Below are 13,896 nucleotides of genomic sequence, written 5' to 3' on the forward strand. Positions count from 1 at the left end.
AATGAAGAATGGGAGCTGGCTACTTTACGTATGTTGTAGAGACAGGATGGCTATGTAATTGATCTTATTTGCAAATAGTACCAATACAGTCTCACCCTATATTCTACATTCACCCCCCTCAAATCACTTAGACACATATGCACTTACCCTCGCCTTTGGGATAGTGATGGAGGCGGTTGGGTCTGTGGAACAAGCAGGCGCTTCCGGAACGGATCCATCATGGACTGTGGCATTCCAGGTCTCATTGGAGAAGGTGATCCATACAGAGGCCCTGATGGGGATCCCACTTGCAATCCTGCCATGGGCATCCGGCCACCAGGCAGAATCCCAGGGCGCTGGCAAGAGAAAACAAAAGACATTCTAGGAAACTAGGCACTGTACGCATCAGAGTTCATTGGCAGCAGCTTGGCTGAAGTCACTCTACTTCCCATAGCAGGGCAAAGTGCAACAGGCAGAGCCACATTAAAAACACAAACTGTTTTAATGGTATTCCAAAGAACTGCTTGGGAATGTAGATCACGGACAGAGAGGAAAGATAGGCACCTTAAAGAGAGTTCACAGAGTTCTTATGAAACTATAGCTCTTGAGCATCCACGGCAATTAAACCAGCTTTAAGTTTGTAGTACAGACGAGTGTGAAGAGAAGAAATGACGGAAGAGTGCAAGAATGCTAAGTAACAGCTGTACTTACCTTTGCCACATTTACTTTGTGCTATTAAAGAATGTACAGATGGCAAACATTTGAGGTAGGTATAGTTCTCACATCACCATGATATGCCAGGGGAAGCTGCACTTTCCAGCATTCATCCTTCTGTGTATAGGAGGAGGTATAGGAACCCTCTCCTGAATTTAGCAGACCAGCCCAGCTGCTATGTGCTCAAAAGAATGACATGAAAGAGGAAGCAGACACTCTCCTAACCTCTAATCTAAGTTGGTGGCCTACATGGACAATGGAGCAAAAGTGGTTTTCTATTGGGAAGAACAACCTCAGCCCCCTCCCCCTGGCACATCTGGTGGCTTTCTGCTGCTGGTGGTACAGTTTTAAATATGAGAACATGAATAATCAATTGAGTCGTTAACCCACATTTAAGAATCTCAGATTAACTTGTTTTGATCAGATAAAAACAAAATTTACGCCTAATGATGGATTAGTGGATGGTATGGAAAGGTGAGTGCAAGAGGCTACAGCCCTCTAGCTCCAGTTTCAGGTAGCACTTGGGGAGAAAAGTCTAAAATGCTTTACTATTCTTGAATGCACTCAGATGAACTTTCCTCCACAAACATTCACACCCTTAACACTTTCCAGTGTCCCAAGAACATTGCCACTGAACCAAAGCCAAACAAAAACTGCAGGCAAGACCCTCCCCTCTACCTAACAAGTGAGATTATTCCTCTTGCACAAGAGAGGTCCCTCTGCAGATTCTTTTACAGGTTTCCACTGCCTAGACATTCCCATAGAACCCCTGGAGATGCACATACTGTGGGTGTAGCACACTGGCTAAGAGCCTGAGCTGTGTACTAGGAAAACCCCAGTTCAAATCTCATTTCAAACCACAAAGTCAACAGTAGCCTGCCTGCAGTATGTGTGTAATACTGACCTACTCTGAATGGCTACTTTAAGAAATCCCAGGAACATGCACAAAGCACTTTCAACTTTCTATAGCACTTTATAAGTTACTATTGCAGAGACTTATTCCAAAGCTTTTTGAACTCACCTGAAACATTTGCACAATAGAAACTGCCAACCATACTAAGAGAGGATAACAATACAACCAGGATCTTTTGTATGTTACACAAGTCAAACAGCAGAATCACATCAGGTGTTTGTAACAAACTTGGGTCATTTGGCAAAACATTGTAATTCACCACCACAGATTTTGGCCAGCCTTGATCATCACCCATTGTTTCTTGCACCTAGTGAGGATCAGCTTTTTTACTTTCTGCTCTACCGAGGCACATGACCCTAAGTCTTCATTAAAACAAACCAAAGTCCCATAAGCCAACTAGCAATAGCTTCAGACCAAGGTATGCTGGTGGTAAACAAACCATAGCTTCCGGGTAGGGTTCACACATAACACTATGCTATGGTTTAGTCTAGCATTATATGCAAATTAGGTCACTGTCTGCATGCTGTGCCCTGTCTAAGACTTTGTTGGCATCCATCTGTTTCAAGAGACAATGGAGTGCACCTTGGGGGTGAAGTCAAACTGTTGGAGAATGACAGTGCCTGCTACAGCTGCAGAGACTGGTAACTCATAATTGCTGCCTCCCGTGTTGTTTTTGCTGCATTGGCAGTACTGAAGCAACCTCCCTGGGACAGCCTAGGCCAGGCATAGGCAAACTCGGCCCGCCACATGTTTTGGAACCACAACTCCCATCATCCCTAGCTAACAGGACCAGTGGTCTGGGATTATGGGAACTGTAGTCTCAAAACATCTGGAGGGCCGAGTTTGCCTATGCCTGGCCTTGGCAGTGTGTATGGAGGTCCTGGGCTGTCCAGATGACAAGATACCATCCAACCGCCTTAGGGACTCCACTCCAGATTTGTTTGGGTTTACTCCTTAGTCTTCTTCTCCCGGAGATGTCCTGCAAGGCAGCAATCTAGGACTGCCAGGTGATTTAAGGAGCAGAAGCAAAAATGCTGGCACTTATAATTACATTTAGGTAAGTTTGCCTGTTGTCATCCACAACTTTAATGGCAGAGTCTCTGAGCCACTCTTTCCCACCAGTACCCCATGGAGCCATTTCTCCAAGGGCTAGGCCCAGGATCACCAGACAAAACTTGGCTCTTCCACACTTAATAGCTCTATGCAGAACTGCATAAAAAGGAGAAACTCTGCCAACTGTTGGGCTCATTATCAAGAGAAGCTACACTGCTCACATTTCTCCTGCCCTTGTAATTATTAAAGGCTTGTCTAGGACTGAATTCAGCAACCCGACATCTGGGGGCAACTGCTAATTTGATTGGAAAAGCACATGCTGGATCTGCCATGATTCACAGCTGCACTTAGCTCAGGTTACCTATGCACAGGGCTTGTTTATTAAGTCCTTTGAGGGGCATTTGATTGTGTATGCGCACACATACACACCTGCCCTCTTGAGCCTGCTTCAGAAGGGATTGCACTCCCTTGCCCTGTGGGATCTGAAACAAGCGTCTGCTGCCAAGGAGCTAACGCAGCTGCCAAAGCCACCAAGCCAGCAGGGCAACATTTCATCCCTCCCCAGCAGGCCCAGGCAGAGCCTCCAGTCCACTGCCACTCCCAAACAGAACTCAGGCAAAGGGGGTTGGGCAGCACCATACAAGTCCAACAGTGAAAGGATTGCCCACAGCAGCGAATACTGGAGAAAAACATTCAAAGGGAACATTATGAGCACGAGAACAGGCAGGAGACAGTCATGCATAGAAAGGCTGCTGGAGGAAATGGGTATGCTCACTTATGGAAACAAAGATGAAAGGAGATATGTTGACTGTTTTCAAGCATCTGAAACGTTGTCAGGCAGGAGGGAGTCACAGTTAACTAAATCCCACCTCGGCCATGAATTTGTTCTGTGGGTCAGATTAAGCCACACAGTCTCAGCTTTGGCTCCCTTCCTCCTTTCTATCTACAACAGGGGTATTGTAGACTCTACGAAAAGCGATGCTAATAATATTAGCCTACTTAACAAGGTTGTCATAAAAATTACGACGATAATGTATGTGAAACATGCTACATAAATGCTGATTACTACCATCCACGGAAGATGCTACAAGTGGCAATGGCTGTAAAGCACCAAAAGGCAGATATAGGTTGCAACTGGAGATAAACTTCCAAACTACAGGAGCACCAAGTCAGTAACGGAATAAGTTGCCCAGAGAGATTGTGGAATCACTTTCCTTGCAGATTTCCCAAATAGAAATTGCAGCATGTATACAGGTCTATGAGTCTCTGGACTGTTTTTTTTGCTGTTACTACCAAAGATTTATAAAGCATGTTAATATGCTACGAACAACCAAGCATCTGTTACCCCTCCAAGGACCCTTGAGGTTCAATTCTAGCAAGCAGATTCATAAATAACCAGCATCCTCACAATTTCCCAGACTGCCCCTCTTAACAAGAGGCTCCTCCCTCAACACAATTATTTCTTCCCTCCTTTCTCTAATCAATTACTACATATTCTGGGCCAGTGTTGACTTTGGCTGAGGAAAAGGACGGCGTGCAGTTAATCCCCAGCATTCTTCAAACAAATGGAGCAATATTCATTACTCCGCTGTTGCTTGGCTGTGCCATTTTATACGCAACATTCTCTCTTCACCCTCTCTTTTATCAGCTACATCACTGCCCACATTCATATAGTTAAAGGCAACCGGACCCTTCAAAGTGGTCATTTACGATAGATGCCTTTTGTATCATCCACACGCTTTTAAAAAGCAACTTCTCCTATTTGCTACACAAGGGTCACGCTCTGTGAAATCCTGCTGAGATCCCATACCTCCACACCAACGAGAGAATTTCCTTGGGAAGACTTTGCAGATGGTTTTCTGTCACGAGCAGGAAAAAGCCTCTCCACATATTTCAATTTTAGGGGCACATGCAATAAATTTTAAGTGTGCGTCTAAACATGTATACTGTCAGTGTGATAAACATGTGTTTGCAAACATCTGCATCGGATAGGTAAGCTGAATGAATGTATAATGTGGCAAACTGTGCAGCGTGTGAAATGGCTCCAATTGCTATCACTTGGGGGAGGGGGAACCTTCCCAGGTCAAATGAAATTCTAGAAACAGTAAGAGAAAGGATGTGCCAGCGCATATGTACCTTTCCCAGCAATGTGTGACTTACTTGCTTGAACCATTTACAATGTATTTGTTTTCTCCTTGTAATATGGAATGTGAGAGTTGACACACAGCAAGATGTGTGTGGATGATTCTGCCTTGTTCTGTGGAAGATGAATCTGATGGTCTCCTATAATTTTATGAACTTGAAATTATTCTGCACAGCTGCCTAGGTAGCTTAGATGTGGCTATTATACGTACATAGGCAATTTATACATCTGTCTGCTTGTTATTGTTCAAAACCACAAACATCCACTGGGAAACAACGGTCTTAGTTACGTGTTCAGCTGCAGCCTGTTTTTTCTTACCCCCAAGAGGAACACTCAGTTCAGACAGGAGCAGGTCTCAATTGCCACCACATCTCCCCCAAGGAATTAAGACAACCATCTGCAGTTTTAAAGAGCTGCTACTTTCTTATACAAGTTTCTGATTACAGCAAATGCTTAGGACCATTTCCTTGGCTTAGAATGTGGTCCTTCCTGGCCACAGAATCATAGGGCTGCAGGTGACCGTAAGTCACTCGTCCACTCCTCTCTGTGTAAAACTACACACACACACACAAATACCATCTCAAGCACAGAATCTGATATGACAGCACAGCTACTGTGGAACTACAGTATTGAAAACACTGAACAGGGAAAAAGTGGGAAGAGATAGGATTTAAAAGGCACAGAAAGAAAACTACTGCCCCTGATTACTGAGGACAATCTCTATTTTCCGTACCCATCTCTCATACAGCGCTATCTTCATTTGTCTTTGGGAATGATGTTGAAGAAGCCTGTGAAAAAATTCTAGAGTGTCCTTACGGTTTCAGCCCCCTTCTCCCTCTAGTCTCTGGAACATGTAATCAATGATGGAAGAACAGGGAGTTTACTAGTGCACAAGACAGCTCTTCTTTTCATCTGCAAGTTGTTAGAAAGTGTGAAAGACACTGAACACAAACTTCACACAAAGTGGTTTATGCTGAAGTTTCCTTAGGAGGGGCATCCACACAGCAATAACATGCCAGTCCCATGGTAGGCAAGTCTCAGTCCTTCTCCAACACAAAACCACAGCCAGAGATTCTGCTTGCCATCTGATAATTGCCATCTAATCTAATTGCTACCCTGTGCATTTACTTAAGTAGCAACACGGGTGAGTCAGCATTCAGTTGCCATTAACGGTTTTCACAGGTTTAATGCAATCCAAAGTCACAGCAGGAAGACCAAGGAAAGAAGGGAAAAGCGAGTAATAAAATACTTGACATTAAAAGGTTGGCCCACTAGACACTTGTGTATGGTATCAAACATTTGAGTCATATTTAAAACTCATCCAACGAAATGCATTTCCAAGATTCTGCTTACAGAACGGCATCTTGTGAATTTCAGCTGGGACTTAAAAAATATGTCTGGCCCTCATAATGAAAATATGCAAATACTCTCTGTTAAAGGCTTCAAGAAGCACCCATGCCTTCAGAAACGTTCCCTAATGCATGTACTAATTCATCTTCCCTATCCCACGTAGTACATTTATTTCCTGCTCCATCCCTCTAGTCAGAGGCTTGCAAAGCACAACATAGCAGGTTCATCAGGCTGATACTTGCTGAAACTGCTGTACTTGGCTGCTTCTGCTTCCGGCTTCCTTGTTACAGAAGCATTACCACCTCCAAAGGAAGTGCAGGGACTTGAAGGCAGTTTCTTTCACTGCTAAAAATCTACACCAGACTTTTGAAACTGTCTTCATTTGAAAGGCAAAGCTAGCACTCCTCATATGGGATGCACCCAATATTCACAAAGTGTGTACCTCCCATTGTCTGAAATTGATGCAACAACTAAGCCAATGTCCTCAAATTCTAACCACTAGGGATGCTTGTCTGCTGGTCTTTGTTAATACTTTCACAGCATGAAGAGACTGCTGAGAAGCCAGTTCCAGTTACAAAAGAATAGGGCTGGAAGGGATCAGCAGGCCATTAAGTCCAGTCCCTTACCCCAGTACCCCGTGCACAATAATTCACATTATGATGGGATGCAAGCATAAAAGGAGACCACACAGCGTACTACAAAAAGCGCCATCTAAGCCGAATGCTAACTGCAGTGTCATAATACAGAAAAATGCTTTTTTTGAGGAAAAGTTAAACCCAAATCTTAAATTCATTCAATACTCTCAAAAGAAAGTTATTGGGACATATCTAGGATTTTGCTTGGAGTTAAGCTAACAGCAACCAGTGTTGATTCAGATCATCTTGGGGGAGGACCCATGATCTCTGGTAGTCAGAAAGTTATTTCTAAATAAATAACATAAAAAAGTAACTGGCACTGCAATTTTTACAAACAAATATGGGCTTAAAGACAATGTGATTTTAAGGGTTTGCGGGGTGTGGGGAGCTATTCTTACTTGCCTGTAAAGGTGGTGACCATTTTGCACGTGTCCAAATGATGTGCAACTGCTGACGCATGGGTCCCTTAGGACCTGGAAGAGTGGGGCAGAATGGGCTTATGGGGCAGTGGGAGTGGGGAGGAATAGAACCCCAACACAAAATGGTTTATTTTAAGGAGGCAGACAACTCCAGAGAAGGACTGTCATTCCTAGGTGTCTAATATATCACATTGCGTGCATATGTGTGTGTATATATATGTGTGTGTGTATTATTATTATTATTAGTAGTAGTAGTATTTTGAGGGTTGAGACAAGGAGTCAAGACATGTCATTATGGACATTTCTCCAGTCCTATCAACAAGAGGACATCTGGAGACTCAAATGGCCCACTCAACACTCATACATAAATGTTTTGAGCTATCTTTTTGAAAATGCAGATCTTGTTTCCCTGATTACCAATTTTGAAGGCTGTTCCTAATTAGCAATATCCAACCAAGTCAATACTCAGCACAGAACCATTTACATCAATGGTATGGAAATTACATAAGTCCATTGATTTCAGTGGGTGTGCTCCAGGTATGATGTGGCTGGATACCACCCCGCGGTTCTTACCTTCAGTGTTCTGAGGTAATAATCTTGCTATACAAGCTCTGCACAAGTTCAGCAACTCCTTATATTTTACTTCCATAATGCTTTAGTTTGAACTCATTCAGTCATCCAACACTACTCATAAGTCCCCAGAACTCTTATTCTATCTTTTTTGTTCCATGTCATTCTTCCTCCATCAAAACACTTTATACTTTTTCATCTACACTGTATTATTTTAAAATTAAAACAATATTACATAATTTCAATTGCTTCATGGTTTAAAGTGTTTCTGTCTTTTAAGTAAAAACAACAATAACTGAAAGAAAGAAAGAAAGCTTGTAGAGTTTGGAACATATAACTGGCCTCAAAAGCATACAACACTATCCCATGGTCAGAAATAAACCATGGCTTATCATAAGGAGTAGTCTGCTGGCAGTTGCTGCTTTTTTCTTTCTTTCTTTTTAAAAAAGTAATAACAGAAAGAAAACACACAATGCCACAATAACAATCCACTATTCCTAAATGTGGTATATTAATATAGAGAATTGATATGATATATAAATGGGCACAATATATGCTCAAAAGCAGAAAGGGCAGTAAGATCTTCACACCACTGAGTAATGGGTAGTGGGTATTTATCTTTCCAGCCTTGGAATACAATTATCTTTTCAAGCATAAGGGCTCAGATGATCCACTTTTGTTGTCCGTTAGTCCCCACATCATAGGAATGTTAAAAGTGCACAAACATCCTCATGTACCAAGGATTTTTCCAAAACAAGGTTATTAAGAACAAAAGTTTCTGACCCAAAAATTGAGCATGATAGTTCAACCAATCCCATTCTGCCTCTGACAGAACCAAACCACGAGGCTTCACCTGGCGTTAAGTGAACTGGGCACTTATGGTTTGTTCAGGAGTAACAAACCATAGTGGTGGTGAGGCATGAACAAACTTTGGCTTCCTCTTGTGGGTTGTTTGGAAAAAAACAACCATGAGTGTCAGTTCACACATAACACTAAGTAAAGCACTGTGGTTTGTTTCTCCTGGAGGCAGACAGGGCAGAGCAAAGTGGGAACAACAGAGCAGCCAGCACCTGCACTGCTTGTTCACAGTAACTCATGGCTTATTTCTGACAATGGCTTACCATTAAGCATGAACTGGGATACTGTGTGCATATTTCTGCCATTCCTTCTTTCTTTTGTATGAAAGTTGCTTCGAACAAATACCTGTTTATCTTTGCAGAAGTGCCTAGCAGACTTTTAGGCACTATTACTATTACTTTTGGTTTTAATAGATTACAGTTTTAATATATTTTATATATGTATATAGTTTTAGAGTCTATCCATGTTTAATTGTTTTTTAATCATTGCTTCTTCTATGGTTTTAGCGGTTCTTGTTTTTATCTGTAAGCTGCCTTAAGTCAACACATTTTGGAGTGGAACTTCCTTCTTGAGGAGCAAGCTTAGACATTCAGAAGCAGCTTACACAAAGATATTGGTGCCTATCTGGCACCATAAGAAAATCGTTCCTTTGGTTCCAGATAGGCAGCAATATTTGTGTAAGTTGCTTCAAACAGTCTTAAGTTTACTCCTGAAGAAGGAAGTTCCACTCCAAAATGCGTTGACTGCAATAAACATTCAGAGGAGCATTACTTGAAAAAGCTGGTGCCATATATCACATCAGAAGCTGAGCTAATGAATGAACCCATTACGTTATGGATTATTATTAGGTCCTATAACAATGTTTCCTGGGAAGGTATAATGACACAATTGGCATGTTTGCTGCAGAGTCTAGACCCTGTGATTGTGTCTGTGGCCTGGTGTTGCTGGTAAGTAGCTGCCTTAGGTTGTCTTATTCCTGGGTACCAGTCCAACTTCATTAATCTTTTTTAAAATTATTATTTCAGTGGGTGAGTATTATTGCAGTCTCAATGCAAATCTGCATGTTGCAAGTGTCTGGACAAACGCTCTTTTGCATTCTACACAGGACTAACAGTTCAATATCTATTCAACAAAATAAAGGGACACAAATCCAACATCAGAAATGGCAATATCCACAAACCAGTTAGAAAACATTTTAACCTATCAGAATACTCTTTAACTGACCTTAAGGTGGCTATCCTTGAATGTTCAGTGTGAAACTGCTGAATTCTGAGTTATCAGGCAATTCAATCCTGCCACCTGGAGCTTGACTCAAGATTGTGGTGTTTTTTTTAAAGAAACACACTGTATATGCTAATTAGCTAACAAATGTCAGGATGACTGTGTTATCACAAACACTGCCTAGTTAATTGGTCACTACAATTATTTTGCTTTTAGTAACTGTCACAGCTCTTTTTGCATTTTATTCCATCGACTTCACTCCCATGCCAACCATGGGTAGATATGCTTGCCACTTTAGGACTGCATTTCATGCATCTTATGAAATAGACTGTGGTACGTGAAAGCTTTTAGCCTTACACCACAACAAATGTGTTGGTCTTTAAAGTGACACAAGATCCTTTGTTATTAATACCACTAGTAATTACAGTATAGGAAAATGATTCAAACAAAATGAAGCAAATAATAGTTGGCCTACTACAAATTTATATTGCATCCTTAGTTTGCTAAATTCTGTACCAACTGTATTGTGCTCACTCCTACAATTTATATTTTGCAGAAGAGGAACTAAGGCTCAGTGTGTGTGTGTGTGTTGCCCAAGACTGCAAAATGAATTACCGAATTTTTTGCTCTATAAGACTCACTTTTTCCCTCCTAAAAAGTAAGGGGAAATGTGTGTGCGTCTTATGGAGCGAATGCAGGCTGTGCAGCTATCCCAGAAGCCAGAACAGCAAGAGGCTGCACAGCGATCCCACTTGCTGTTCTGGCTTCTGAGATTCAGAATATTTTTTTTCTTGTTTTCCTCCTCCAAAAACTAGGTGCGTCTTATGGTCTGGTGCGTCTTATAGAGCGAAAAATACGGTGATGGAAGAAGCAAATACTGAAATCAAGGTTTTTTAATCCAAGCCCAACTGACCCTGTGGCCCACACTGACTCTGTCAAACTAAGGCTGCAACCCTGTGCATACCTTCTAGGTAGCAAGTCCCGACAAAATCAGTAAGACTTAATTCTGTCTAAACATGCATAGGATTGCTCTGTGAAGCACTTATGTGGTTGTGTGTGAAACACACACACAGTGCTGATATAGAAGACAAGACAGTATTTTCCTTTTAGTATCATAGCCAAATTTTTCCCCCTAAGAGAAGACAGCGCAGATCAAAACAACCTCAAAAACTGTGACTGTCTGAATGACAAGTCTTTACCCTTTTAGGTGGTTTATGAACAGGTCCTACTGACTTATCTCAAATAGGAAGAAATCTTTTAGCCATGAGCACTGAAAAGATTTGTAAAGGAATTTCCCCCTTTTAAAAGTGTTTTATTCAACACATTTGTAATGCAAAAACATTGTATAGAGAACCATATGGTGTTTTCCTACTTTATTTGCTGCTATTTTGATTCCCTTGGGTGATTTTGGGCGTCCTTTCTGGCCTTTTGAAAAATGGAATCGACTAACACAATTCCAAAAGGAAAGCATCAAAAATAAAAGGAGCACCCTGGACCATACTTTTGTATTTTGGGCAAATTAATCTGCAGTAACTACCATTTCCTGATTCTGTATTAACAACTAACACATATTACAGGCCTACACAACTGATGGCCCACCAAGCTGATTGCAGCCCCCCCCCCCCCACGCCCACGTACTGTAGCCAGGCAGGTATTCACTACACCACGCCAGTTCTTGCAGTTGAAAGCACAGAGTAGGACAAGGTACTTTGGCAAATCTCTGGAGGGCCGCTATGCATGGCTGGTGGGCTGCATTTAGATTAGTGGTTTAGAAACTGTACAGGCTTGATGTACTAAAATCCCTACTTTTATGCTTGCAGCATGCTTTTAAAGCATGGGACAAAATCCCTCTTGGCACTCTTTTCATCCCATTTGGAAGCACAGGAGAGTGCTCTAAGCTGCATTAAGGGACAACTGATCTACATCTGTCAGTCTTGAAGATGTACCCATAGTGTGCTTCTCTAAACCAACAAAATATTTTTAACCTCCAGAAGTCCCTCCGCCTTTGTCATTATTGCTGCGTGTCCTTGTTCCCTCCCCCCGCTCCCCAGTCTGCCACCTAAGATTGTAATACTATCTCCTTACTTCAAGAACTGCTGAGAATACAACTCTTCTAATATACAAAGACTTTTATAATCAAAGGTTGGGTGGTGGGGAAAGCAGAATGCGGCTGAGAATTCTGCTCCAGACTGAGCCACAAGCCAAAAAGTACAAATTCAAGCTTCAAGGAAAATATTTCAGATCTTTCTCTAAGTGACATTATGTTTTCCCTATATTTATTTACCTACTTAATTTATATAGCTGCTCTATAGCACAAGTACTCTAGGAAGCCAGTGTGGTGTAGTGGTTAAGAGCGTAAGACTAGGACCTGAGAGACCAGGGTTCAAATCCCACTCAGTCATGAAGCACACTGGGTGACCTTGGGCCAGTCATTGCCTCTTGCTTAACCTACCTCACAGGGTTGTTATGGAGATTATGGAGGGGTGTGTAGACCATGTACTTTTTGGAGAAAAGGGTGTGATATAAATGCAATAAATAAGCTCTTCTCCTTACCTGCTTAAGAAAGCCCATGTGGCTCTTTACATCAAGTTCTGATAAACTCAATCAACAGATACAAGCTCTGCCTTCATAGCTAGTTGTGACACCTGGTGCTTAGAGAACAAAAACCAGCATTTTGATTGTACGCTTTCTACATCTCCACACAATCCAAGCCTCCAGCTGCACAAAACCATTACAAGAATTTCACAGGCTGGAAATCTAAATCCCTCCCGGAGTCATACACAGGATTTCATTGAGAAGCCCTCAGTGTGCATGGCAAACTTTCTCCACCTCCGTTCAGAGACACCTACTTTTGAGTGTCAACCTAAGGCCTCAGTTTCCTTCAATGACCCGTCCCCCCTCCAATTTATGTTTAGATTTTAAGCACCACTTTGAGAGTTTGAGGGTACGTAACACTTTAAAATGAACTACTTAAGCCATCATAAACTACAGTGGTACCTCGGGTTAAGTACTTAATTCGTTCCAGAGGTCTGTTCTTAACCTGAAACGGTTCTTAATCTGAAGCACCACTTTAACTAATGGGGCCTCCTGCTGTTGCTGCGCCGCGGGAGCACGATTTCTGTTCTTATCCTGAAACAAAGTTCTTAACCTGAAGCACTATTTCTAGGTTTGCGGAGTCTGTAACCTGAAGCGTATGTAACCTGAAGCATATGTAACCCGAGGTACCACTGTAACTGGCTAGAATATATCAAATTAGAATCATAGAATCATAGAATCATAGAATCATAGAATCATAGAATGATTCTATGATTCTATGATTCTATGATTCTAATTTGATATATTCTAGCCAGTTACAGTGGTACCTCGGGTTACATATGCTTCAGGTTACATACGCTTCAGGTTACAGACTCCGCAAACCTAGAAATAGTGCTTCAGGTTAAAAATTAAAAGCACACCACACATTAAAAGTACAGTACATTAAACAAGGCAACTTAAACCTGACCAAAACATGTTGGGTTTAAAAGGAGAAGAGGAAGAAAGAAAAGAAAAAGAAAGAGTACAAACTCAGATTCCAGCCGGAAGTTTCACAGTTTCTTCTCTCCCACAACCCCCAAATGCCTTTCCGTCTCAGCAGACGCTATCTGATATTGCTCCAACTTCTCGGACTCAGCAACCATCCCAACACTGGGACGTCTCTGCCAAATACAGTCCAGACCCTCTCCGTGTAGCCGCACGCACAGCTCCTAAACTCGCTTCTGCCAGGAGGCCTTTTAGATAAAAACTCTTCTTACCTGCTGCCCTCACCGATCTCAGTCATGCCCAGCCATTCACACGTTCCTTTTCTCCCCCCGCAAGCCCCCCCCTTGAACCCCCATATCCGACTCCTGGAACGGCAACCTATCCCTTCCAGGGAGTTAGCTATTTCACGTGTATCCCCCACCTGCATTGCTCCCCCCTCCCCCTCTCTCTCACGCACAAACTGCCACGATCCCTTCACGTGTCTCGAAACCCCGACGTCCCCACGTGCTTGCTCCTCTACCT

At 42.3% G+C, this 13,896-nt stretch overlaps 1 protein-coding gene across 3 annotated transcripts in view; it reads right to left on the reverse strand.

The window, feature by feature from the left end:
* SMARCD2 (SWI/SNF related BAF chromatin remodeling complex subunit D2) overlaps positions 1–13,896 on the reverse strand; it is a gene marked incomplete at its 5' end in the record, with an annotated part of 29,063 nt that overhangs the window by 14,896 nt on the left and 271 nt on the right. For 2 of the 3 annotated variants that reach the window (XM_083408674.1, XM_083408673.1), the window contains one exon: positions 148–335. In XM_083408674.1, the coding sequence (XP_083264800.1) occupies positions 148–335 (188 nt within the window). Of the gene's footprint in view, positions 1–147; positions 336–12,408; positions 12,442–13,896 lie in introns of those variants that run through there. The other variant, XM_083408675.1, reaches the window with a different exon arrangement.

Source organism: Podarcis tiliguerta, assembly GCF_965153285.1.
Source record: "Podarcis tiliguerta genome assembly, chromosome: 13".
Lineage (NCBI taxonomy): Eukaryota > Metazoa > Chordata > Lepidosauria > Squamata > Lacertidae > Podarcis > Podarcis tiliguerta.